The sequence below is a fragment of the Euprymna scolopes genome, chromosome 28 (assembly GCF_053919585.1).
Source record: "Euprymna scolopes isolate OS-2025 chromosome 28, ASM5391958v1, whole genome shotgun sequence".
Lineage (NCBI taxonomy): Eukaryota > Metazoa > Mollusca > Cephalopoda > Sepiida > Sepiolidae > Euprymna > Euprymna scolopes.
The window spans coordinates 54,996,203-55,021,028 of record NC_136509.1 but is presented as its reverse complement, the minus strand read 5'-3'; the positions used below and the strand labels follow the sequence as shown (position 1 = coordinate 55,021,028).

At 30.5% G+C, this 24,826-nt stretch overlaps 1 protein-coding gene across 10 annotated transcripts in view; it reads left to right on the top strand.

The window, feature by feature from the left end:
- LOC145249637 (tripartite motif-containing protein 2-like) overlaps positions 1-24,826 on the top strand; it is a 327,119-nt gene that overhangs the window by 265,149 nt on the left and 37,144 nt on the right. Inside the window, exon 1 of one of the 10 annotated variants that reach the window (XM_080111395.1) lies at positions 21,897-22,129. The exons of the other annotated variants lie outside the window; for them this stretch is intronic. Within the exon in view, the coding sequence (XP_079967521.1) occupies positions 22,051-22,129 (79 nt within the window). The 5' untranslated portion in view covers positions 21,897-22,050. Of the gene's footprint in view, positions 1-21,896; positions 22,130-24,826 lie in introns of those variants that run through there. 10 annotated transcript variants of the gene reach the window in all.

Here is a 24,826-nt window from a genome sequence, read left to right as displayed (position 1 = left end):
ATATATATATTCATATATATATATATATATATATATATATTCATATATATATATATATTCATATATATATATATATATATTCATATATATATATATATTCATATATATATATATTCATATATATATATATATATATTCATATATATATATATTCATATATATATATATATTCATATATATATATATTCATATATATATATATATTCATATATATATATATATTCATATATATATATATATTCATATATATATATATATTCATATATATATATATATATATATATATTCATATATATATATATATTCATATATATATATATTCATATATATATATATATTCATATATATATATATATTCATATATATATATATTCATATATATATATATATATATATTCATATATATATATATTCATATATATATATATATTCATATATATATATATATTCATATATATATATATATTCATATATATATATATATTCATATATATATATATATTCATATATATATATATTCATATATATATATATATATTCATATATATTCATATATATATATATATATATTCATATATATATATATATATATTCATATATATATATATTCATATATATATATATATTCATATATATTCATATATATATATATATATATATATATTCATATATATATATATATATTCATATATATATATATATTCATATATATATATATATATTCATATATATATATATATATTCATATATATATATATATATTCATATATATATATATATATTCATATATATATATATATTCATATATATATATATATTCATATATATATATATATTCATATATATATATATATTCATATATATATTCATATATATATATTCATATATATATATATTCATATATATATATATATATATATTCATATATATATATATTCATATATATATATATATATATTCATATATATATATATTCATATATATATATATTCATATATATATATATATATATATATTCATATATATATATATTCATATATATATATATTCATATATATATTCATATATATATATATATATATATATTCATATATATATATATTCATATATATATATATATTCATATATATATATATATATATATTCATATATATATATATATTCATATATATATATATATTCATATATATTCATATATATTCATATATATATATATATTCATATATATATATATATATATATATTCATATATATATATATTCATATATATATATATTCATATATATATATATTCATATATATATATATATTCATATATATATATATATTCATATATATATATATTCATATATATATATATATTCATATATATATATATATTCATATATATATATATATTCATATATATATATATATTCATATATATATATATATATATATATATATATATATATATATATATATATTCAGGATTGAAACTACTATCTTCAAACAATGCTCATCTGGAACCATACTCTATCCACTGCACCACAAATTATGAAGCCTCATTTCAAAGGATTCCAAAAACAAAACAAATTTTGAATAAAATAAAATACGTATTATATACGTTTTTTCTTTTTGTTCAAACTGAACCAGCACTTCTAAGGAACAAAATCTTAACGAAACAAATATTGTTGATTCTCCTATAGCATTGTCACCATACATTTCACAAATCTCTTTGAATGTTTTAGCAACAGTTTCTCCTTTTTAGTTTAAGAGAAAAAAAAAGGCTTATCTGCCTAAACATGAAATTTGCTGTAATCCATTTTTTCTAATGAGGAATATCTGAAAGTAAGTAAACTTGAAACGTTTTGTCAGCAATGGAAAAAAAATATGTGTAACACATGCTAAGTGATTTAAGAAAACAGTTTGTAGGTTTGTTACAAATCTTCAGAAACCTGTATGTTTAAAATGCTGAGGACTTTCCGGACAACCTAATATAAGCCACAAGCAACACTGCTTTGTTGTATTGCAGTGTTTCAAGCTGAAATCAAAACCCAACCATTTTGTTGTTGTACTTTTTACTCATTACAGCATGAAATGAAGTCTTAAGGTTTATATAGTTATTATCAGCTGTTAGATATTAATAAAATAATATATAAGTAAATGCAAGTTTGATAATACAAAGACGTTTTATATAGAAACTGTTTATATTGTTTTCATACAAAAGAATACATTTTTTGATCTAAAGATTGTAAGTATTTGAGTGGGTAGAGGTGGGGGCTGAGCATATTTGAAACTGACACGATCTTTAACCTTACAATAAGAACGTCTTAGCAAGTGTATAGTTTGTCTATTCATATCAGGTTATATCTATCTTTCTTGGTTTGTTGATATCTATCACCATCTCTTTATATCTGTCAATCTGTCATGGTCTGTATATACAGGGTGTCCCAAAAGAAGCTGACGGATTTTAAATTTCATTAACTTCCTCAATATTTAAGTTATGCTTACCAATTTTCATATGTAGGTAGATGTGCCTCTCCGTGATATTTGGAAATATAGTAAGATATAGTCTACTTATTCTAATTTTATTTACACAACTTAATTTAGGGTATGTTTTTCACACCTTGTGATGAATAGACTTCGCCATCGCATGGTCAAATATGGAAAAGTATAGTTATGAAAAATGATGTTACTCAAATGTCCACCATTTTCATTTTCACACTCTTGTGCTCTCTGCAGGGCATTGTCCAGCACATCACCTAATGTTTCAGGGCTTATAGCCCTAATTGCCTCCTCTATATTGTTTTTAAGGGCATTTATTGTGGTTGGTTTGTTTGCATATACCCGCTCTTTGAGGTAACTCCAAAGGAAGAAATCTGCACATGTGAGATCTGGCAAGTGGGATGACCAATTTATCTCACAGCCACGAGAAATTATTTGGTTGCCGAATATGTCCTGGAGCAGATTTAATGTTTCTCGTGCCGTATGCACCGTTGCACCGTCCTGCTGGAACCACATTGGTGGTTTGTTTTGTTATCCAAGGTCGAACAAAATCTTCAAGCATCTGGCGGTACCAAGTTCCTGTCACTGTTACATTCTCTCCTTCTTCATTTTCAAAAAAGTAAAGTCCGATTACTTCATCCGCCGTTACTCCACACCATACTGTACATTTTTTAGGGTGTAATTGCCGTTGTGCTGTTGCATGGGGATTTTCTGATCCCTCAAATCCTGCAATTTTGCTTATTTATGAACCCATTCAAATGAAAATGGGCCTCATCGGACATAATGAGGTTTTTGAGAAAGTTTGGATCCCCATTAGCCAAATCTTGGAATTGCACAGTGTATTCCAGCCTTTTTCCTGAATCGTTTGGCTGAAGCTCTTGCACCAATTGAATTGTATATTGAAATTTGCCCTCTTCATGAAGCATTCTTTGAAGAGATGATTGAGAGACCCCAATTTGACTTGATCTCCTTCTTACTGATGTGGATGGATCCTCGGCCACACTCTCTGCTAATCTCTGACGATTCTCATCACTTCTTACCCTACGGGGTCTACCAGATTTAGGGAGGTCACATACAGACCCTTGCTCATGAAATCCAGCCACCATAGCTTTTATTGCATTGGGAGTAGGGGAATTTCTTGTGTTGAAGTTTCGTCAAAATTCTCTTTGAGTTTCTGATATTGACTCATTCAACCGAAAATACGACTCTACAATAAATATCCGCTCCTTGGTAGTGTGTCGTGATGACCTTGGAAGGATTACTCTAGATGATCTGAAAAAATAAAAGAAAAATATAAAAATTTAAGAAAGTTATGATTTTTTTTTTTTTTTTTTTTTAACCATCTGCTTCTTTTGGGACACCCTGTATTTGCCTTCCCACAGGAGCAGAAATAGATACAAGATTGGTTTTGATGTATGAAAAATCGTGCTTCCCAACAGGGACACTCTATATTGGAACAAAAGTTAAAATTGCCTTAGTCTAGAAGTATTTCTCCTTCACAGAACATATGAACAGATATTACACTTCGACCTTAGCCAATCTCAGTCTGTTCATATCTATCTATATCAGTATGTTCATATATCTATCTTAATGTAGTGCTTGTATGGTTGTTGGTTCCGAGATGTTAATCCAATAAAACTACAGTGTTTATAAGAGCATAATGATTTAATAACAGATAAAGCTGATTTTAGTATAATTTTTTATAAATTTTTATTTATACAAATATTTAATTCTGCCTGAAGTCGCAGCTGAAACATGTATGCACTTATGTAACCAATAATGTTTGTATAAATAAAAATTTAAACTATCTCACAATGCTAATAGGAGTTCTGGAGATTTTTTTCTTTTTACAATGCTCATGGTTCAACGTAGGTGGGGTTTTTTTTTTGGGGGGGGGGGTATTCAGTTAAATTCAACCAGCAAAGGCTCTTTCAAGATGAAATGCCTTAATTATTTGTGTTTTCCGACTGCTGTTATTCAACTACATATTTAGCATTATGCTGATAACGGACATCTAAAACATATGGAACACAGTACGTGGTAAATTAAATAATCTTGTTCCAAAAATACACAGATGCTTACCAACTAAAACAAAAAGAATATAATGGAATGTGGTGAATATCACTACAATCAAGATGCGGTTAACAACTGTTCCAATCATGTCAATAATTTAAATTAACTAAAATATTAAAATTATAATTAATTTTGATTATGCAAACTAATATTCTTATCTTAAATTTTATCCTCACAATGTTTTCACTGATGTAATCTCCTTCAGGTGTGTTTTATCAAACTCGGAAATTTGAATGGAATTTTAAACTGAACCTTGTTTTTAATCCTGAAGAAAGCCAGAGGTTACACTGAAACACTGTGAGATACAGCATTGAAGAGGAGAGCAATAATCTGAATAATACAAATTATTAATCCTCATCTAAAAAATCCCGGTATTTAGTTTGTATCATCAGCATATAGGTGAGCGAGTAATAATTGTAAATAATTTTTTCTTTACTTGTGACAGCCTATCCCAGCCTGATTATTTTGGGTTAGTCATTAAATCTTAACTAGGTTAGATGAAAGGAAACACAATTTGACAGATTTTTTAGCCTTCATTTAAAAATGATGTAGATGAAAAAAGATGAAAAGGAAGTTTTTGTCCAAAACTAGGTTTAAATCGACCAAGTCACATGTGGAGGGGGGGGGGGATAGTGCTTAGGGGAATTAGAAAGCGAATTGCTTTTTTACTTTATTTATTTTGCCTCTTTTTTAATAACTCGCGCATTCCACAGTGGAAAAAAATATCTATATCAATAAATTATGAGATTGATTTTCGTGTGTTTGTCTGCATGTCTTTCATTTCTACATGACTTTCACATTATTTTTTTTATTTACTTTAATCGATTATTTATTGGATTCGAAAGTACAGATGTGTAACGGACTAAAATGAACTTTTTAAAAATCTTATTTAAAAAAACAATTAATTTGATTATGAAATTAAATCAACCAGAATGCATTTCGGTTTATTTGTATATGGATCAGCCTTTTACTTTGTGGCTCTTCCAAATTTGAAAGGAATTTGGAAGCATTTAAACTGTCAAATAAAAAAGTTTTATCTGGTTATAAAATTCTTAGCAAATTGACATGTACTAAAAGATTAAAAATTTGGGAAACTTTTTACATGTAATAATTTTTTGAATAGATAATAAAAGAACATTTCATTAACAAAATTAATTACAATTTCATTCAATTAATAATTTCATAACCATCATAATAATTAAATGGCTAAATAGGCTTTATAATTTTGGTTTATTTTTGAATATTACAAAATATATTAGACTTTAAAAATGTAGATTAGGAGTCATTATTTGTTTTAGATTACTCAAATTAAATGGGCACCATAGATGCAGATGTGAAGCTTCCATTCACGAACTTGGTCTGCATCCACTCTCCTGTTGTTGTAGTGCTGGTTGTTTTCAAAGACATGCAGCAATAAAAGATGTCATCAGCTGGGTTCTCTTCTTAAATCAAACCTGTAGAATTCTGCTAAAGTGATGGAAAGTGACCAAATACGATGAGCGTTTTGTCTTTTAAAGTTGTTGATTTGAGATGCTGTCTATAGTGAGACATTTTCAACTATCAATTTGTATGGTCTGCAATTAAACTTGGGTCTGTTGCTCACAGAAAATTCAATGAATAAATAATCTTTATAAAATATTACTTTTTACTCCTGTGGCAGTGAAGACTCCTGGAGTTGTTGGACCTTCGCGTTCAAGTGTGTTGTTTTGGAAGATCAACAGAATTGTGGCGTCAGTTAAAAGACGAGCCATTCAGAATGGAATAGCAACATGCCTCACGCGCAGCAGTGCGGGGTAACACTTCTGCCTTTTGTAGGTGGTACAGGATATCCTCCACTCCTTCCCTCAAATAATATTCTGTCTTTAAGAAACTATTCTGTTAGTAAAAATAGTTTCATATTTTTTATTGTATGCATATATTGATTGAGCAAGATATGAATGAAAATATTGATTATTAAAGAATTCTTAAAATCTTTCTCCTTCGATTAACTGTTTTGGAAAGACTGTCTGTTTGATGTCAGAAACAAATCGGAGTTAAATGTAAAAAAAAACTTATGTAAAAACAAAGCTAACCATTCAGATCAGAACTGATTAAGAGAAATTTACAATATGACTTATGATAAAACTGTTGATAATTTCCCAAAACTTTTAGCATCTGTATCTGAAAAAATATATCTAAAATAGTTTTACATTGAAAAGCTCTTCCTGTGGTAGGAACATATATATATATATATATATATATATATATATATATATATATATATATATACTAGCATTTCAGCCCGGCGTTTGCCCGGGTGTTTGGAGGTGTATGTGAAGCAACAAAAAAAAAGTGGTAGTAGGAAGGCAGGCTTGAACCAAAAAATTACCTTGGATTTATTTTATGCAATGCACATTCTGTTGCACTTTAAAAAAAAAAAATCATTGAAATTTTTATATCTATATCATTAATTGCTAGATGAAAGATAATGTTTTTAAAGTGCACCAAAATGTACATTACATAAAATAAATCCAAGGTAATTTTTTTATTCAATTTAACTTAAATTTTTATACCTTACTTTGTAAAATTTATAAAGTGCACTTTAAAGATAAATAAATTTCAAATTGAATCTTGTGCCTTTATTTTTGAAGCCTATAGTAAAAAAATTTTGTTTAACAATTTTCATGCCTTGGATGTAATGCTTTTCTAACTTGTATCTTATCTTTTTAAGATTATATTTTAAAACTCTCCTTCTCTCTATTTCAGTTTGTATTTCTCCTCACACCACAACTCATTTTTGCAACCCCCTCTTTGTATTGTTACAGGTCTGAATATTCTCTCTGTTTCAGTTTGTATTTCTCCTCACACCACAACTCATTTTTTACAACCCCCTCTTTTTAATACAGGTCTGAATAATGAGAAAATCGGAATTTTTTTTAACAAGAACTTTAAAATAACTTCTTAGATAAAATTTTTTAAAACTTCTTTCAGAATAGAAAATCTTTAAAATTTAATAAGGAACATATTTCATATAGGTTTCATTAACAAATATTCAGTACATAACGAGAAAAATAGAGATCAAAATTTCAAAAGGATTGTATAACTGGTTACGGTCAATAGTAGTCCTTGCCAGCGAAAATCTTTGTTATTCTATTATTATTTAAAACATTTTGTGTCCTACTCTTTCGCACGAGGACTAATTTCACATTTGAACCTCCATGTTAATCAGGAAAAACTTATGTTTTGTCACTGTCCATTATTTGGTTATTCCCTTATTCTATTATTCTCTTTGGGATCTAATTTTCTCAAAATTGGTTCATTAGATTTTCTCAAAAGAATTGCATGAAGTTATATGCAACCATGAATGTAGAAAACTGACTTTAAGAAAAAAAAAAAAAAACTTTGTCAAGGAGAAAGATGTCTCAAATGACAACTTTTTTCAAATCTTAAAATTATCTTTCAGAGAGAGAGGAGAGAGTGAGAAAGAGAAAGATTGCAATGAGTGAAGATGATATTGACTGAAAATACATCTTTTTTAATACAAACATCTTTTATGGCTTCTCGATTTTTGAGACAAAATCGCGATTTCTTCCTCGATTATTACAATTACACAAGCAAACAGTCTCTCACCAACAAGTTAACCTCAGTGGAATTCAGTTGCTATTGGGGGGAGGGGGCGAGTGATTTGACCCAATTCCTCAATGAAACTGAGGAAGCCGAGATCCATTGACTCTTTTCATCTTTGGACAACATACTGAGAAGACTTTGTATCCTCCACAATTGTGAAATTCGATGTGGCCTTTTTTTTTTTCACTCGCATATCTAGGAAAAACGTTTTTAGTTCTTGATGTTTTTGTCACTTTCCATTATTCCGTTAATCTTTTGATTTTTTTTCAAAATTGTTTCATTAGTTTTCCATAAAATTTTTGCATGAGCATGAAGATAGAAAAATAACAGAGTAAGAGTTTTTGGAAAATTTCTGGTTTATTCCCCCAAGGAGCTAAAATGCTCTCAAAGAGGCAAAAAATGGTAACCTTTTACAAATATCTTGAATTTCCTTCATTTGTCCTTGTTCAAAATCCACACAAAATAGTTAGGTTAATGGTTATTTACATGGTGAGTAGAAGAAAACTCTGGTGCCAGAAAGAATGAAAATGCTACTAAAATTAGCAACATTGCACTTTTTTATCAAAGGACAACACTGATTCATGGCTTCATAGAAAATGGCTGAAAATGTTGGAAAATGTTATGAAAATATGATATTTGTTTAATTGTGATGAAAAGTTCTACCTAACAGGATGTTGAATCTAATAAGATTTTTGAAACAGAAAAAAATTCCCAGCATGGAAATATACCTAAATGGGGAGAAATTACAATTTTATTATCCTTTTTGTTATATTTTATCCCAAATTCACCAAAATCAAAAATTGAAGGTTATTTACATGGATTAAGTATTGGTGAACCCAGAAAAAAAATTATATTTATGCTCAATTCAGGAGAAAAGGTAATATAATATCTCTATGTTCTCTATTTGTGTTATCATTCTCCCAGACATTGTGTCCTTCTTTGTGCGAGGGGGAATATAGTATATGTTCATTCATCATGATACCATCTTTCCAAGCGAGCAAAAATATATGCTAGTATGTCTGAAGATCTATTCCTTTTGGTAGTAAAAACCCATCAAAAGTTGTGACTACTGGTTGTTTACATATTCAGAGGATCAAACGGAGCAAACGTTTTTCTAAATTTTTTTACATCTTAAAAATTTGAATTGTTAAATTAAGGTTTTTATTCATAATTTTTTTATTCTGAATTTTTAATTTATAAAATAATATCTTTTTAATGTTGATTTTTTTTTTTGTATAAGAATAATAGTAATTGTGAATCTGCATATTTATTTATGTGTCTGTAATTTCTACTATCAGCTACTTTATCAAAGGAAGTTTGCCTGCTCCCTTCTCAATCACTAATAAAAGCAGTTGATAAGTGGAAAAAGATCAAGCAATCCAAAACCAAGAAAAAAAGTAAATGGAAAAGTGGATAACCATCAAATACTGTCCATTTAATTTTATGAAAAATATTAACTAAAATCTTTTTTATTTGATTTGCCTCCTATATTCAATTGCTTTGCTCCTTTAATTGAAAAAAAAATTAGGGTTTGAATTATATTTTCAAGTAGTTATAAGCTTCAAAAAATAGTAAGTTGAATTATTAAGGTTCTGATCATCATTTTTAATGGCCACTTTCTGATACACCTATAGAACCTCTCCCAAACATACTGGCAATAATTTGGTTTCGCCCTTCCTTTCAGTGTTTCCAATAAGGGGGATTGATTTACTAGGATTTGTATTAGGAGCTGGGCACTTATTAAAATTATTTAATTGTTGAATTTTTTGCATTTTGGTTAAATTTGTTAGTTTGCTAGCGCTAAAAGCCCACACAAAAAATTGAACAAAAGACAAAATTAAAAAGAATGGTACTCATGCAGAATTTAACCCCCCCTCCCCGCACTGGATTCCAATTAGTTTAGGGTTCGACCGGCAATCACCAGATTCAGCCGAGCGTTGTTCGAATGTTGAAACACTAAACCAACATTTTATTTATTTTTTTGCAGAATTAATTAATGATGGGAGTATTTTTTCCATTTATTTTTTTAACATCTATTGACAAAAAATTTGTACATTCTCTTGAAAAAAAATATCCAACTTTTCTCTACTTTCACCTAACTATTAACAGTGTTCATATAAAACATTCATATTTTCTTTTTATAATAAAAATTATGCTTTCAAAAAGAAATGTTTACTGCCAACTTTCTTTTAAAAAAAGTGAAAGTTTTCCTGAAAAAAAAACAAAAAAACTTTCCTCTAACAATTTATGATAAAACATTCACCTTTTCTTGGGGAAAAAAACAACTTTTATTGATAAAAAGAAAATTGCAAAAATAATAAAATAAATAAACAATGCAAAATGCAATTTTTTATGAGGAATGTGTTCCATTTTAACAAACTGAGCCACAGCAACGCGTGGCCGGGTACAGCTAGTATCATTATAGTTATCTTCATAAGGGGGCATAATGTGGTGCAAAACTGTTATGTTCAGAGACTTAATTTTACCCATCCTTGGGCGGGTATTATAGTGTTTATTTTCGAATTATTCATAGTTCAGTAGATACCTCCAATGCACACTATAGTTTTAACCCCCTATGTATGTAACATGATGTAACTGTAATTTAATTTAATATTATCATTCCTAACTTTTTTACCATTTAAAATAAGAAGTTTCAAATAAACTGCTAATATATTTTTTAAATGTTTTACAGCATACAAAAATAATGAAAATGTATGACAAAAATCGTGTCTACATTATCGACGCTTTAAAACAACTATGTAGCGACGTTTTTGAAGCTGTAGATATACTCATGTTTTAAAAATCTAGCAAAAATCAAATAGTCATATTTTCCTGAAATTTTTTATATTTATTTATTATTAAATAAACTTACATAATAAAAGTAGGTTTCGTTAAATATATTAGAGGAAGTATTTTTTTTTCTTTTTAGGTGTTCTACCACCCTCCATATTTTATGTTACAAAAACTAAACAAAATAAATGTAGGTCGATAAAAATTTGAACATTTTTTTAAAGTTGAAAAGATCAAATAACTAAAAAATAGTTATTTTCATACATTTATAATATCCCATTATTTATTTTACTTACCTCAAATTTGTAAATAAAATTGGACATAAAATCAATATTATTATGTTAAAAAAAATAAACACTTTTTCTTGACAATTTTTTGGCCTCGGTAATATAATTATTCGAAGTACAACAAAAAAATATAACTCTACAAAATGATTATTTTTAAAAAGCTTTAAATTATATTAAATTCAAATATTATACGATATGAAGTTTAAACAAAGAATTTTTTATAACAGGTTTCCAATAATAAAAAAATATATTCATTTGATAGAATATATGACTCTTGAGATAATAAAAATTACAAATACAAATTTGACCTAAAAGAAATTTGTTTTGATTTTATTATTTAAAATGATAGAGGGTGATCTTTATTTTCTTACACTTTTTTCCAAAAAAGTATGGAAGCCTGTAAGCAACACTATCTTTAAATACATAAGTGCCAACAGAAGACGTTAAAATTAATTTTATTTTATTAACTTTCGTTTGTGTAGTTCATTAAAAAAATCTATTTGTTTTACAATGTAAATATGAAAATCCGATAGCAACAAAAAACGTTGCTTCCATTAACATTTATAGCGCCAATGCTCATCGATAGAAATTAACTCAGAAAATAGTAAACACACGAAATGATGTTGCTGTTATTGCGTAAAATGCTGGCGTTTTACACACAGCTTTGGTGGTGCCTATAGTTCAGCGATTTGAGTTTTTTTTTTTTTTTTAAACTGAAGATAAATAAGTTAAACAACGAATAAATTTATTCCAGCAGGTAGAGAGTAACTTATGTTTTTTTTTTGTTTTTTTTTGTATTGTTAAAGTAAAAATATATCCGAATTTCGATATTTACGAAGAAAACGTGTCTACCATCAACTATGAGCAGAAAAATAGAAAAGTGGGAAGAAGTTTATGTTGTATTATATTTAGTTGTATGTTCTGTTAATAATTCTTTGAGAGTGCGTCCACTAGGTACGGGCAAAAATGGGCAGGCAGTTTTGAAAGCCGATTCATCATAATTTTTTTATAGGTTTCCGACTACTTTTTGATTGTATTTGAAAGATTAAGGACTAAAGTTAATTTCCTAAAGGAAAAAAATTTTGTACACGTGAAAAAAAAAGTTATGAAAAATGTTTTTATGGCGAGCTAACCAATTCAGCTTAATTTTGAAGTTAAATAAATTCATTGTAAAAATCTTTTAAAAGATAAATATTAGTTTTCTGGATCTATTTCAAAGATAATTAGTAAAGTCCTAAGATATTGAATTAAATAAATAAAATATATATATATATATATATATATATAAAAACAAACACTTGTTTGTGCAAAAATAACTTAATTAGCCCTCAAAAAGCAAATAATTTACCATTCGCCAAAAACGCAACAAACTAAAATTTTGTACACATGATTATAAGGAGGCCCAAAATTTCAGCCAATCGAAACGGGAAACGCTGCTTCAAAATGAAATCATAATAGTAAAAGGAGGTAGGGGTGTCAAATTTCTTTTTTTTTTTTTTTCCATACCTGCATCCATACATTCCTATTCTGAACGTTTGTATCAATTTTTATCATTTTTTTAATTTAATTTTTTTTTTTCCTGTTTTTAAATTAATTTTTTTTTAAATTATTGTTCGAGATTATATAAAAATTATGTTACGCCGAAAGTTTCACATTCTTGCAAGCAAGGAAATTATTAAAATCTTGCATATAAAAATTATGCGAAATCTGTAATTTAAAAAAAAAAAGTACAAATATTTTTGCTATTATAATTTTTTTTGTGTGTGAAAATATTAAATAAATAATGTTTAAGTCAGTGGTAATATCGGTAGTTCGAGAAATTCATTTTTCTTCGAGTTATATCGAATTTATTAATACGGATTTTAGGGACTTTTTTCATAATATTCCTATAAAAAAATTTATTTATTTATTTATTGTTATGTGGAGATAGGTAACCAACCCGGAACATTCCACATAAGGAACCGAGTCACCGGATTTCACCGGGCCCAAAAAACAGAGACTTCCTCCCTGAACGCTTTATTTGTCTTTATGTAAAGACCAAAGACGTAAATAAACTCTTTACGTATTCAAACCACAGTGTATATTCATTTATTCCTTTCACGGAATACTTTATCTTTGATTATCCGTATAATAGGCCACCTTAGGACATATCATTTTTATTGTTACGAATTACGATGCTTTATTTATATAAAAAAAGCAAAAATAAATTCTTGCATTTTTTTTATTTACTACTGAAAACCATAACTTTAGTAAAGGTATTTTTTGTTTAAACAAAATAATACATTTCCACTAAGATTTAAATAAAAATAATTAGTTCATTATATTCCGCGATCATTATTTGATAAATACTGAAAATTTAATTAAAATTGGTAAATTTCCTGATTTTTGGTGAATTTTTAAGTAAAGGCTGGGTGCTGGGATCAAAATGCATCGGCATTCATTTTGCCAATGTATAATGCCGACACAAGAAACGAAACTTGTAATACCAGTGAAACAGTAAATTAAGGGAGATAACTATACGTTTACTTGATTGGAGAATTACTTCCCTTGATAAAATTTGGTCACAAATTTAAGTACTTATTTCCCAAAAAAATGATATTCGACTTCTTGAGATAACAATCCTCGTTTATGTAGCAAAAGTGTTTATTTAAACAGTTTATTTTTATTTAATATTTTCAAATTTTATCAGCTTTGGAATAAGAATTCATAAATGGCTCTTCCATAAAGAAAAGGGCAGAGTCACATAATAATCATGGTGTGAGTTTATTGAAAAAAAAAAAATGTGTAAGCATTAAAAAAAAATTGTTTTTGTTAAATATTATTATATGAGGAATCTTTTCGAGATAAATCTATTGAGAAATGCACGTTTTGGGTTGAGAAATGCACATACACGTGTTATTAGGTAAAGAATGGGTGCTTATTTAGATTTGCAATTAAAAGTAAAGAAAATGCAGAAAAGTCACAGTAACCAGTCATTGAATTAAGATGAAATATTCCAAAAATCACATAATTTGATCAAGTAGTTTTTTTTATATATTCAAAAATTTTATTCTGTCGATGCGGGGAGTATGGACAGACAAACGATTTTCATTTTAAATGTCTTTTTGCTTTTGGATAATGTTGGAAAAACAACCGAGATGTACAATTTAAAACGAAATAGTAATTTATTAACATAACATGTATTTTTATTTATTTATTTATTTATTTATTTATTTTTCAGAAAATAAAATTTTTAAATTATGAAAACGTTATTTTAGAAGGGTCATTTTATATAAGTTAAAAACAAAATTTGAAGAATATTAAAATGATTTCGACCATTACTTATTGGTAAAAATCGGCAAAAGTTTTTTGTAAAAAAAAAAAAAAAAAAAAAATACTTAATCAATTTTTGTGATTTTTGGAATATTCCAGGACAAGTAGGTACAATATAAAAGTTTTTCTTCATTTTTGTTGATCACTATCAGTGCCAATCTGAATAAGCACAAAAAAACAAGTTATCTCAAATGACCGGCCATTTGGGCCATATTGGATAACTTTAATGTGTATTTCTTAATAGATTTTATCTCCAAAATTTTTTTATACAATAATGATTAACAAAAACAACAAAATTTTTAATGTCTACACATGATTTTTTTTTCTTGCTATAAACTTGTGCTGTGATTTAGTGACTTTGCCATGCAAAGTTAAGTCGATTTGACTGAGTCTTTCAAATGATTTAGTGCTTACTAGCAAGGAGGGGGTCGTAAAATATGCTTAAATATTTTACTTTTTTCAGATTTTCGATGTCTCAACTGTTTTTAAACAATACAATTATAATTCAATTCTCTCTTTCTTCATTGAAAGAGAGAGAAAGGAGTGAAAGGACGCAAAAGAGAAAGAAAGTGAAAAGCATAAAAAGAGATAAAGAGAGATATTCATACATAATGTTTTGTTTTTGTATTCATACATATGACGAGTTCTTTTGGGTTTGATCTTTTAAATTCTACGGTCTCACATCGTTTTGACTTGGTTGAATATTATAAACAACTGTCGCTCTTGGCTCAACTCATATCTGATTGATATATTCTAATGTTTTCAAAATCACACAGCACCTGCATGACACGCGTACACTTCCCCACAAGTACAAAACTAGTTGTGCACAAGATTACAAGCCCCCCCCCCAGCTCCCCAAAATGGAAGCTATCTCATTGTACCACACATTTACAAGCCCATGTTATCATCAGGGCTTCTTTTTCTATTTAAGCGTAATGAATTTCAGTCTCTGACGTGGCTCATGAAGCATAAGCGATAGGGTACAATTTCGTGTCATCCTGTTGTCGTAATAGCATTGATCCCAGCCTGTTAGATGAAGCGTTGGCAGAAACCATAGTTTCATGTGATGGGTTATACAGGCATAGCACAGGTGCTGAGCACAATACTTTCTTGATGAAGTTGAATGTATCCTGTAGTGCATTGTCCCAAATGAATGAATATTTCTGGCTTAATAAGTCTCTTAGTGACTTAATCATGTCTTTCATGTTTGGGATAAACTTTCCCAATTGGTTCACCATTTCTTAGAACAGCCGGTTTCTACCATGTTTGTTGGTGTTGGGAATTTGAAAACCCTAGTGAACCTTTCCGGATCTGGTCGCAGGCTGTCAGCAATGAATATGTGCCTGAGAAATTTCAATGACGATTTGAATATTTCACATTTTTTTCTAACTGGACCAAAAGGTGGTCAACCGCGGGTAGCATGTGAAGTTCATGTTTCATGCACTTGTTGAGCTTTGTGAGATTTACACATATTTTAGCCTTCCCATTTGCTTTTGGTACTGCAACCATAGGAGAACACCATTCAGTGAATTTGTCAATGTTGCTTATGACCCCCCCCCCCCAGCTTTTCTTTTTTTTTTTTTGAGTTCTGTCTGCGTTTTCTTCATCAAGAGTAGTGGTACGCATTGTGGTGTAGGTACTGAGTATGAATATGTTATATTCTTTCCCAAATGTGCCTAGGTCTGTGAATAGGTCTGGTATTTCCTTTTTCGAATCAATTGGTCATGTTTTGCTCCTAATGATATCTAAGTTTGGGTGAACGGTTACAAGTTTGGATGGCTAGCCTAACAGCAGCTCCTCAAGATTGGAGATAATAAATATCCACTGTTTTATTGTAAGTTTTTTTATATGAGACTGTTACAATGATCATTTCAGTCACTTTGAGTGGAATATGTCTTGGACCATGCAAGGTGTTGTGGGTATCTGAGAGGGTCTGGAGGTCCCTTCTTAGTTTGTAGATGTGCTCAGCGATTGCGGTTACATTTACTCCAAAGTCCTATTTGAATTTTAACGGTCTTCCGTTGATGATTATGTCAGTTCACGAAAGTTTATTCAAGCTGATTTCTGATATCGTCAGAACACCAGGGTATGTATGCACTTTAGTCACTTTCACTATCATCCAAGTCATGTTTAACTTCATGTAGCCTTCTCGTGTGGCATCACTCGGCATAGTGGCCAATCATACCAAGTTGTGGCAGGTGACCGAAATGGTGGGGTATACACGTCTCCGATGATGGATCTTGTTGCCACCATGGTCGCATCCAACCTCCAGTCCATGCTGATGTGTACACTCTTTCTTCTGTTGACCCTTGTAATGAGATTCTTGTTTGGGTTTGGTCTTGTATTTGCTCTGATTTTGTCTGCAAATTCTGTTGTGACTAATGGAATAGACAGCAATATTATCAACTGATTCTTCATCACAAATGTGGTGATCGCAAGAGATGTTGTGACTTTTATGTCTCACATTGCCATGCACATCTGATGGCCCCGTCCAAGGTAAGTTCTGGAATCATGTGCAAACTCAGTAATAGTTTAGGATTTATGCACCTGACTACAATTCTGTCACAAATTAATTCCTTATGCAAGTCTCTAAAATTGCAGTTTTTAGCTTTTTTTTTTTATTTTACTTTTGTTAGTTTGAAGAGATCAAGGGGCTCCTTCCTGGAGCTAACACTTGATTCTATTATAGTTTAAATTTATATCCGAGGGCTCTTTTAAGAATAGACACTGTTCCCTTTATCGATGCTATCTGTATTTCCTTACAGCTTGGTTTTTCAGGGATTACTTCTAAGTATTTTTTAAGGTTCTTTTTTTATTAGGCCAGTTGCTCCTGTCACAATTGGTATAATGTTTATTTCTTTCAGAGACTATGTTTTTAAATCATTTTTATGATATTTTATCTTTTCCCGTTCTGCTCTATTAAGGCCAAAGTCGTTTGGAACTGTGACGTCGATAATGAGTGCAGTCCTTTCGGGCTTGTTCCATATTACTATATCTGGCTTGATGGCCTTGTCTTTTATGTATCTGCCCGCCTGTATGTCTTTATCGTAGAACACTGTCACTTTTCCATTTGATGTTATCGGTGGTGGTGGTTCATGTTCCCAGATATTCGACAACCTATCTAGTTGCATCTCTCCACAGATCTTCCAATGTAAGTATATACATACTTTGTTATGGCGAGCAGTGTAATGACCATCGGCTAGAAGGATCTTGCATCCAGACATTAGGTGGCTTGGGCTTTCAACAGCTGAGTAACAGAATCTGCATTGGTCGGTTTTTTGTAGACTAGCCATTTTCTTAAATCCATTTGTGAGTAAGCCTTGGTCTTGTGCAGCTATAATTAATCGTTCTTCATCAAATGGAAATTTGTCACTTTTAAGCCATTGTAGTGAGGCCTCCTTGTCAATGTAGCTCTGGTTCAGTTCTTCCATGAACCTGCCTGCTCTCTTATGTTGTTGCCATCCTTCTAGTCTTGTCTTCAGTTCCCTTTTTGTATACTCCTTTCTCTTCTTTGGGGCGATTAGGGTTGCTGGGTTGTCATATTCTTCTATTGTGTTGTCCAGTGTGTAACCACTGAAATTTTCACCGAGCTTTGTAGTTGACGTCTGCTGGGGCAAACATTTGGTGTGATGTTCATTCACCATTTTTATTTTGGGGTCAGAAGAACATTTGATATATTGGCCTATGCTTACAACTGAAGCTCGGTATGCGTCGTTTATTTCAGTGAGGCCTAAACCACCTTCTCTCCATGGTAAGTACAGCCTGTCTATGCACTGATGTTTGTAAATGACTTTATGAACGGCCAGCATTTTCCAAGTTTTTACATCAAGGCTATTGATGCAGTTTTGTGGCCAATTCATTATGCCAAATCCATAAGAGACAATGGGTATTGCCAATTGATTGATGGCAGTAATTTTGTTTTTTGGTGATAGTTCTGATGAGAGAATTTTTTTAAGTCGCTTGAAGTATTCTCCTTGCACTTTTTCTCTCATCTTTCCATGTTCAAGTGTCTCATTCTCCTCTACTCCCAGTTATTTATAGACAGCATCCTCTTCAACGTCTTCAATAGAGCCATTGTCAAGATTAAGATGTTCTGATGCTGTCTTTCTTCCTTTCTTTATGGTGCACTTAACACATTTGTCGAATCCAAATCCAGATGTCCTCGGTATAATTTTTAACAATGCCTATCAGAAAGACAAGTTGTTTCTTGGATTCTGCATAGAGTTTCAAGTCGTCCATAAAGAGTAGATGGTTTACTCTTTTATTTTCTTCCTTCTTTCTGCCCATGCTGAGATTGTATCCAGCATTGGACAGCTTACTTAGTGGATCCATTGTGAGGCAGAAAAGGATCAGTGAGAGGCTGTCTCCCTGGAATATTCCTCGCTTGATCTTTATGTTTGGGGTCTGTATCCTTCCTTCCATGTGCTGTAACGTAATTGATGTGCACCATCTGGCCATTTGTTTTTGAAGGAATCATGTAATATCAGTGTGCACATTGTACAGCTCCAAACAGCGAAGTATCCAGGAATGAGGTATACTGTCAAAGGCCTTTTTGTAATCAATCCAGGCCATTGACAGATTTCTTTGTCTTCTTCTGCAGTTTTCTAATATGGTTCTGTTTACAAAAAGTTGGTCTTTTGTGCCTAGCTTTTTCCTCGTACACTCCCTCTGCTCACTTTCCAGGTAATCACCAGCAATCAAATGGTCGTATGTTGCATCAGTGATTATCCCTGTTAGGAGCTTGCAGGTTGTTGTGAGGCAGCAGATTGCTAGCCATGTGGGTGTCCTCATTTTTGGGAATAAGTGATGTACTGCCTACAGTAAGCCACTCAGGCGGCTCTTCATCTCCACTGATGATTCTATTGAATGCCTTGGCATAGTGATGATGAAGTGCGCTCAGTTTTTTCAGCCAGAAATTTGGTATTTGGTCTATTCCAGGGGTCTTGAAATTACTGCATTGATCTACCTTCCTGCAGGCAGCCTCCTTGGTAATTTTTAGAGCTGACATTTTTTCTTTCTCCTGGTTCTCCTCTTTGATGGTATTTATCCAGTTGTTTTCTTTATGTACTTTAGTGTCCTCATAGAGTGGCCTCCAGAAGTTTTCAACTTCTTCTTGTGTTGGTGGGGATCTCACCTTTATTTCATCTTTAACGAGGCTCCTATAGACAATTCTTGGGTTTGTTGCAAAAAGTTTATTTATCCTTTTTGCTTCAAAGTTTTTGTTTTTTATTTGTGCAGCTAAGGCTTTTATCTCCGCCTGATGTTCTGCCCACTTAGCTCTTAGCTGTGCTTGGTCTTTGACGGAATAATAAGTTTTCAACTTATTTACCTTTGTTATTTAGTTTTTTGTCTGGGGTTTCACAGGATAGAAATGCATATATCTGGGCAGTTTCCTTTCGGAGTCTGTCTATTTTCTGCTGGAGTTTTCGTTTCCAGGCTGGGTTATATGATTTAGCCTTCATGTTTTCTCTTTTACTCTCCTGGTGTTTGGGTAAGAGTTTTAATTGAATAAACCATGCTGCCATGTTGTATGATTTATTTCACTCAATGGTGCGTTAATCGGAGTGAAAGCTTCTTTCTTAGAACTGCACGCCTGTGGAACTCTGTTTCGTCTGCCTGCTTCCCACCTGACTACAACTTGGATGTGTTCAAGTCCAACGTTAACAAATTCCTAATGAACCGCCCCCCCCCCTTAAGTAAACACTTCATCAAATCTCCACACTAACGTAATGTAGTTGCAATAACCCTTATCCCTGAGTGGCTTCCAGGCCTTAATAAGTGGTGACCACTGTGTAAAAAAAAAAAAAAAAGATTCTTTCGACTCGAGGGCATCATTGACTTTTGAAACAAGCACCTTGAAGGGTTTATTCATACTAATTTTTACCAGTCTGGGCCGATCTTCAACAGCTAGACATTGTGCTATTTCTATCCTGTTTGCCAGCTCTTCCTCTAGTTCCAACTGGTCTGTGTCAAATGTCACATGTTGAAGTGGAACATACTGTTGGTATGTCTGCCCATGTTTAAATTGTGTTGGGTCTGTTGGGAGTGATTCCTGGGGAGATGTTGCATTATTTGATGGAGTGGCATGTCGGGTATATTTCTGGTTTGTTTTTGGTAGACATCTAAGATTTGGACTTGTTGGCATTGTCTCAGGGAGCTGTGTCTGGTGAGAATTTGTTGTAGTGTCTTCTTGTTTGGTTTAGCAGATCTTTAGCCAGTGTGTGGAGATCTATGATAAAAGAATTTTGTGTGGAGATCTATGATAAAAGAATCAATGAACTCCCCTTCCTCTTGACATCTCTAAATCTGGTCCATTCGTAAACTATATTTGTGTTGCCTTTGAAGTGGTCATTAAACTTTGATACCATTATATCAAAGTTTTGAGCTTCCTTGGGTGAAAGCTTAAATGTGGCAAAAATGTCTTCAGCTTTATTATCCATGCAATATATCAAAGTGTCTACCTGACAAGGGATTAGTTTCCACCATCAAGTTTGGACACTATCAGATACTGGTTGAAACGTCAAATCCACCTTTCCCACAACTCAGGTTGGTCGAATGGAAAGGGTTCTGGCAGGCTTACGTGGCTGATTATATTAGGGTTTACATGGAATTTTTCTTATTTATTTACGTTTTTTGTATGGCTTTTAGGCTCGATACATAGTTTGACTTTTTATCTGTATTTTGCTCATGTTTGTTCGTAAATCTCACTTCTGACACCATGTTTTGTTATATTTTTTATTGGGAAAATAAGACAAGACCAAGATGGCTGACTGTCGAATCCTCTTTTATTCACGTTGGGCTAGTTTACATTAAACACATTAAACAAAGGGGAGGCAACTCCCACTGATGTAGGATGACTGCTTACATAACAGGATCCATTTTTGAGATACGTTCATTTTATCTACACATCTAACAAGGAAAATGTTTTAACAAGTCAGATAGACAGAGTCCATCATGAAAATGCATGGATGCATCTAAATGATTTATTTCAAACATAAGCTTGACAGACTGATAAAAATGCTGTTGCATGCATAAACGTGAAATGAAAATGAATGTGCAAACTTAAATGTGACAGCTCGATAAAAGGACAGATAACATCTTTAAAAAATTAATAAAAATACAAAAACAGTTATCTGTGCTAACCATCTGTGTCCTTATTCTACTGATATTGCCGACAATAAAATCCAGAAACAGGTTTTGAAAGAAAGTTTTTTGTATTTTTGTTATTTTTGTTTTATGCATAAAGTTATTATTTATAGTCTAGATTTTTGTTTATGTGTATGAGGAGGGGGTGTCGCATTGACAACACTTCCTGTATATATATGTGTGTTATAATGAGAAAGAGAGAAAGAAGAAAAGAGTGTAAAAGTTTAAAGAATTTTTTTCTGGACTATCCTGGTTTCTTCTTCAGGAGAGCTACCTATTAATACTTTGGATCTAACGTTTTAAGCCGGGATCGTATGGATTTTTTATCTCTCGCCTTGACTCTCCAATAATGTTGTTCTCTGAAACTTTAAAGACATTAGGGAAACGAATGTCTTGGTTAAACAAAAAGAATCCTTCAAAAACTGCAGGTAAATACACGATGCACGAGTCTATTTTCATACGAATTTTCAACATGCATGATTGATTTTTTATTACTTTGAAGTAGGTGTAAGGTGGCCTCTTGCAATTTTTTATTGGATGGAGGGATGGGGCATAAACACCTGACTAAAAATTTGTTTCTCTTTAATAATAAGATGTAAATCTTATATAGATTCAAAAACATTGATCAAATTTCAATTATTATCGTCCTTTTCAACCAATTGTCTTCACTCCATAAACTTTCCCAAACCCATAACTTTAGTTATGCAATATCTATTTTAATATAATTTTGGCATTATGCAGAGATGAATGAAAAATATTTTTTTAAAAGACCAAAACTAATTAGGTTTTATTATGAAGACATCTTCAAGCAATGTTTTTTTTTTCTATTTTTCTTGTTTTTTTCTCTTTCCTTTTTTTCTTTTATACGATTTTTCATTACATTCTCCCTTTCTTTCCTTTGTCTCCTCTCTCTCTCTCTCTCTCTCTCTCTCTCTCTCTCTCTCTCTCTCTCTGAGCAAATCTTTTGATAATAAAGACAAAATATAAAAAATCTCACTTGAGATAATTTATTTGCATTGTTTCGGATTATCCGCCTTTTCCATTCATCTCTACATTTTGTCCGATTTTATCCAAACTTATTCTCCAATGTTTTTGATGGATTGAAATATTTTGCAAGAAAGCTTGATCCCCCCTCCGCTAAAGTTGTTGAGATTTCAACAATATGTTTCTTTTAATTTGTAGAATTTGATAAGATGATACATTTTTTTTTGCCTCAAATTCAACAAAGAAATTTTCTTTTGAATTCAAAATTCATGGATTTTCTACATACATCCAGATCCATCAACATACATGTGCACACGAGCAAACAATATACAAGTTGTGTGCATATATCTATACTGTTTTGTGTTTCGATTGAAAACAGATCAAACACAACTTCTTGGATAAAAAATTTTCCAATGGGTTATCTATTTTATATATTTTTTATTCATTTTTATTTTATTTTTTACAATAATATTGTGAAGTTTACAGTCACGTTAAATATCTGTAAAAAGCGAATAAAGTGTTGAGCTGTGGAAATAAGAAAACATCTAAAAAAAAAAAAAAGTTTCCAATCGATACAAATATACAATTAAAATGATTAGATATTTACATATAAAGACACTCATATTTGAAATATCTGAAAATTTGAATGGGAAGCTACAATTACAATAAGAATGTATTTATTTATATTCTTGACTGATAGCAATCATTTTAAGTCTAAATTGAGTCTGTCTAACAAATAATAAAAAAGTATCCATCCTTATCTGTGATTTTTATTCATATATCAATTTTCTTATCAGCATTCTAAACTATTATTTATAATTATTGGTTTCCCTATTGTATTTAATTTTATGGGAAGCAATCATCGCTCAACATATGTGCTGCTGCTTTAAAAAGTTTTACTCCCCAATTCTTCAATTCTTACTATAGGCAATAATTAAGAATAACATCAATTAATATTCCATCATGGAAAATGGAGTGATAACAATCTATTCGTCCAGGTTTCGGAGTTCAATGTAAAGACTCAAGTTTAACCTGGAGCTTTCTAAGTTCGAAAGGATGCACTTAAAAAAAGATCGGAGGTTAAATAAGCTTGAAACGTTGTGAGAATAACATCCCAAATGAGAGCAGTAGTAATCTAAATAATCGAAATCATCATCTCAAAAGTTTTGAAACAGAAAATAATCATGGTGATGTGCTGGCACAAAATCATCCAAAATTGTTGCTGTATTTTTTTTTTGTTGTTGTTGTTTTGTTTTTTTTGTCTGACTTTAAATGTCATTTTAACATAAATATTTTATTCATGCAACCATTCCAGCAAAAAAAAAAATTATTCTCTCTGTGGATTATTGCTGCAATGAACGATGCTGAACAAAAATTCCTTCCATTCAGAACAGCATTCAAAGAAAAAAAAAAACATGCAGGCCTATAATTGGTTAAGAATTTCTCCATAATAAAACACCTCACAGAAGAATAAATGAGTTAATGATGGTCTTTTGAATGTGAGATCACTTAACATACCAAAAATATTCCAATACTTGTATTCAACAAAGATTTACTTGTAGTTGAAGCCAGGGGAAAGTTGTTTAAAGTATTTTTACTTTTTTCACTATCAGACACATACCAGAACTAGTTTTCAAAAGTTTGTAAATGAATCATAATACCTGAAGACGAAATATGATCAACCATAATAATGCACACTGCCTCTGTTCAACACACACACACACACACACACACACACACACACACACACACACACATATGATTCAACACAGTGTAAGCACAGTAATACCCTCATATCATTTAGATAAATGCTTCGCTTCACCCTACATAATGAAACTCGTTCATTTGTTTCTATTGTAAAAAAAAAAAAAAATAAATAAAATAAATAATAATAACAATCAAAATTAATATGTACATTTATGAGCGATAAAATATACCAGTAATGTTATCAAAATTCAACCACACTGAAAAGCCGGACAAATGGAATGTGTATTTGTGGATAGGGTTATATATATATATATATATATATATATATATATATATATGTGTGTGTGTCTGTGTGTATTTAATTATTTAATTATTATAGTAAAAAAATAATTATATATATATATATATATATATATATATATATATAATGTGTG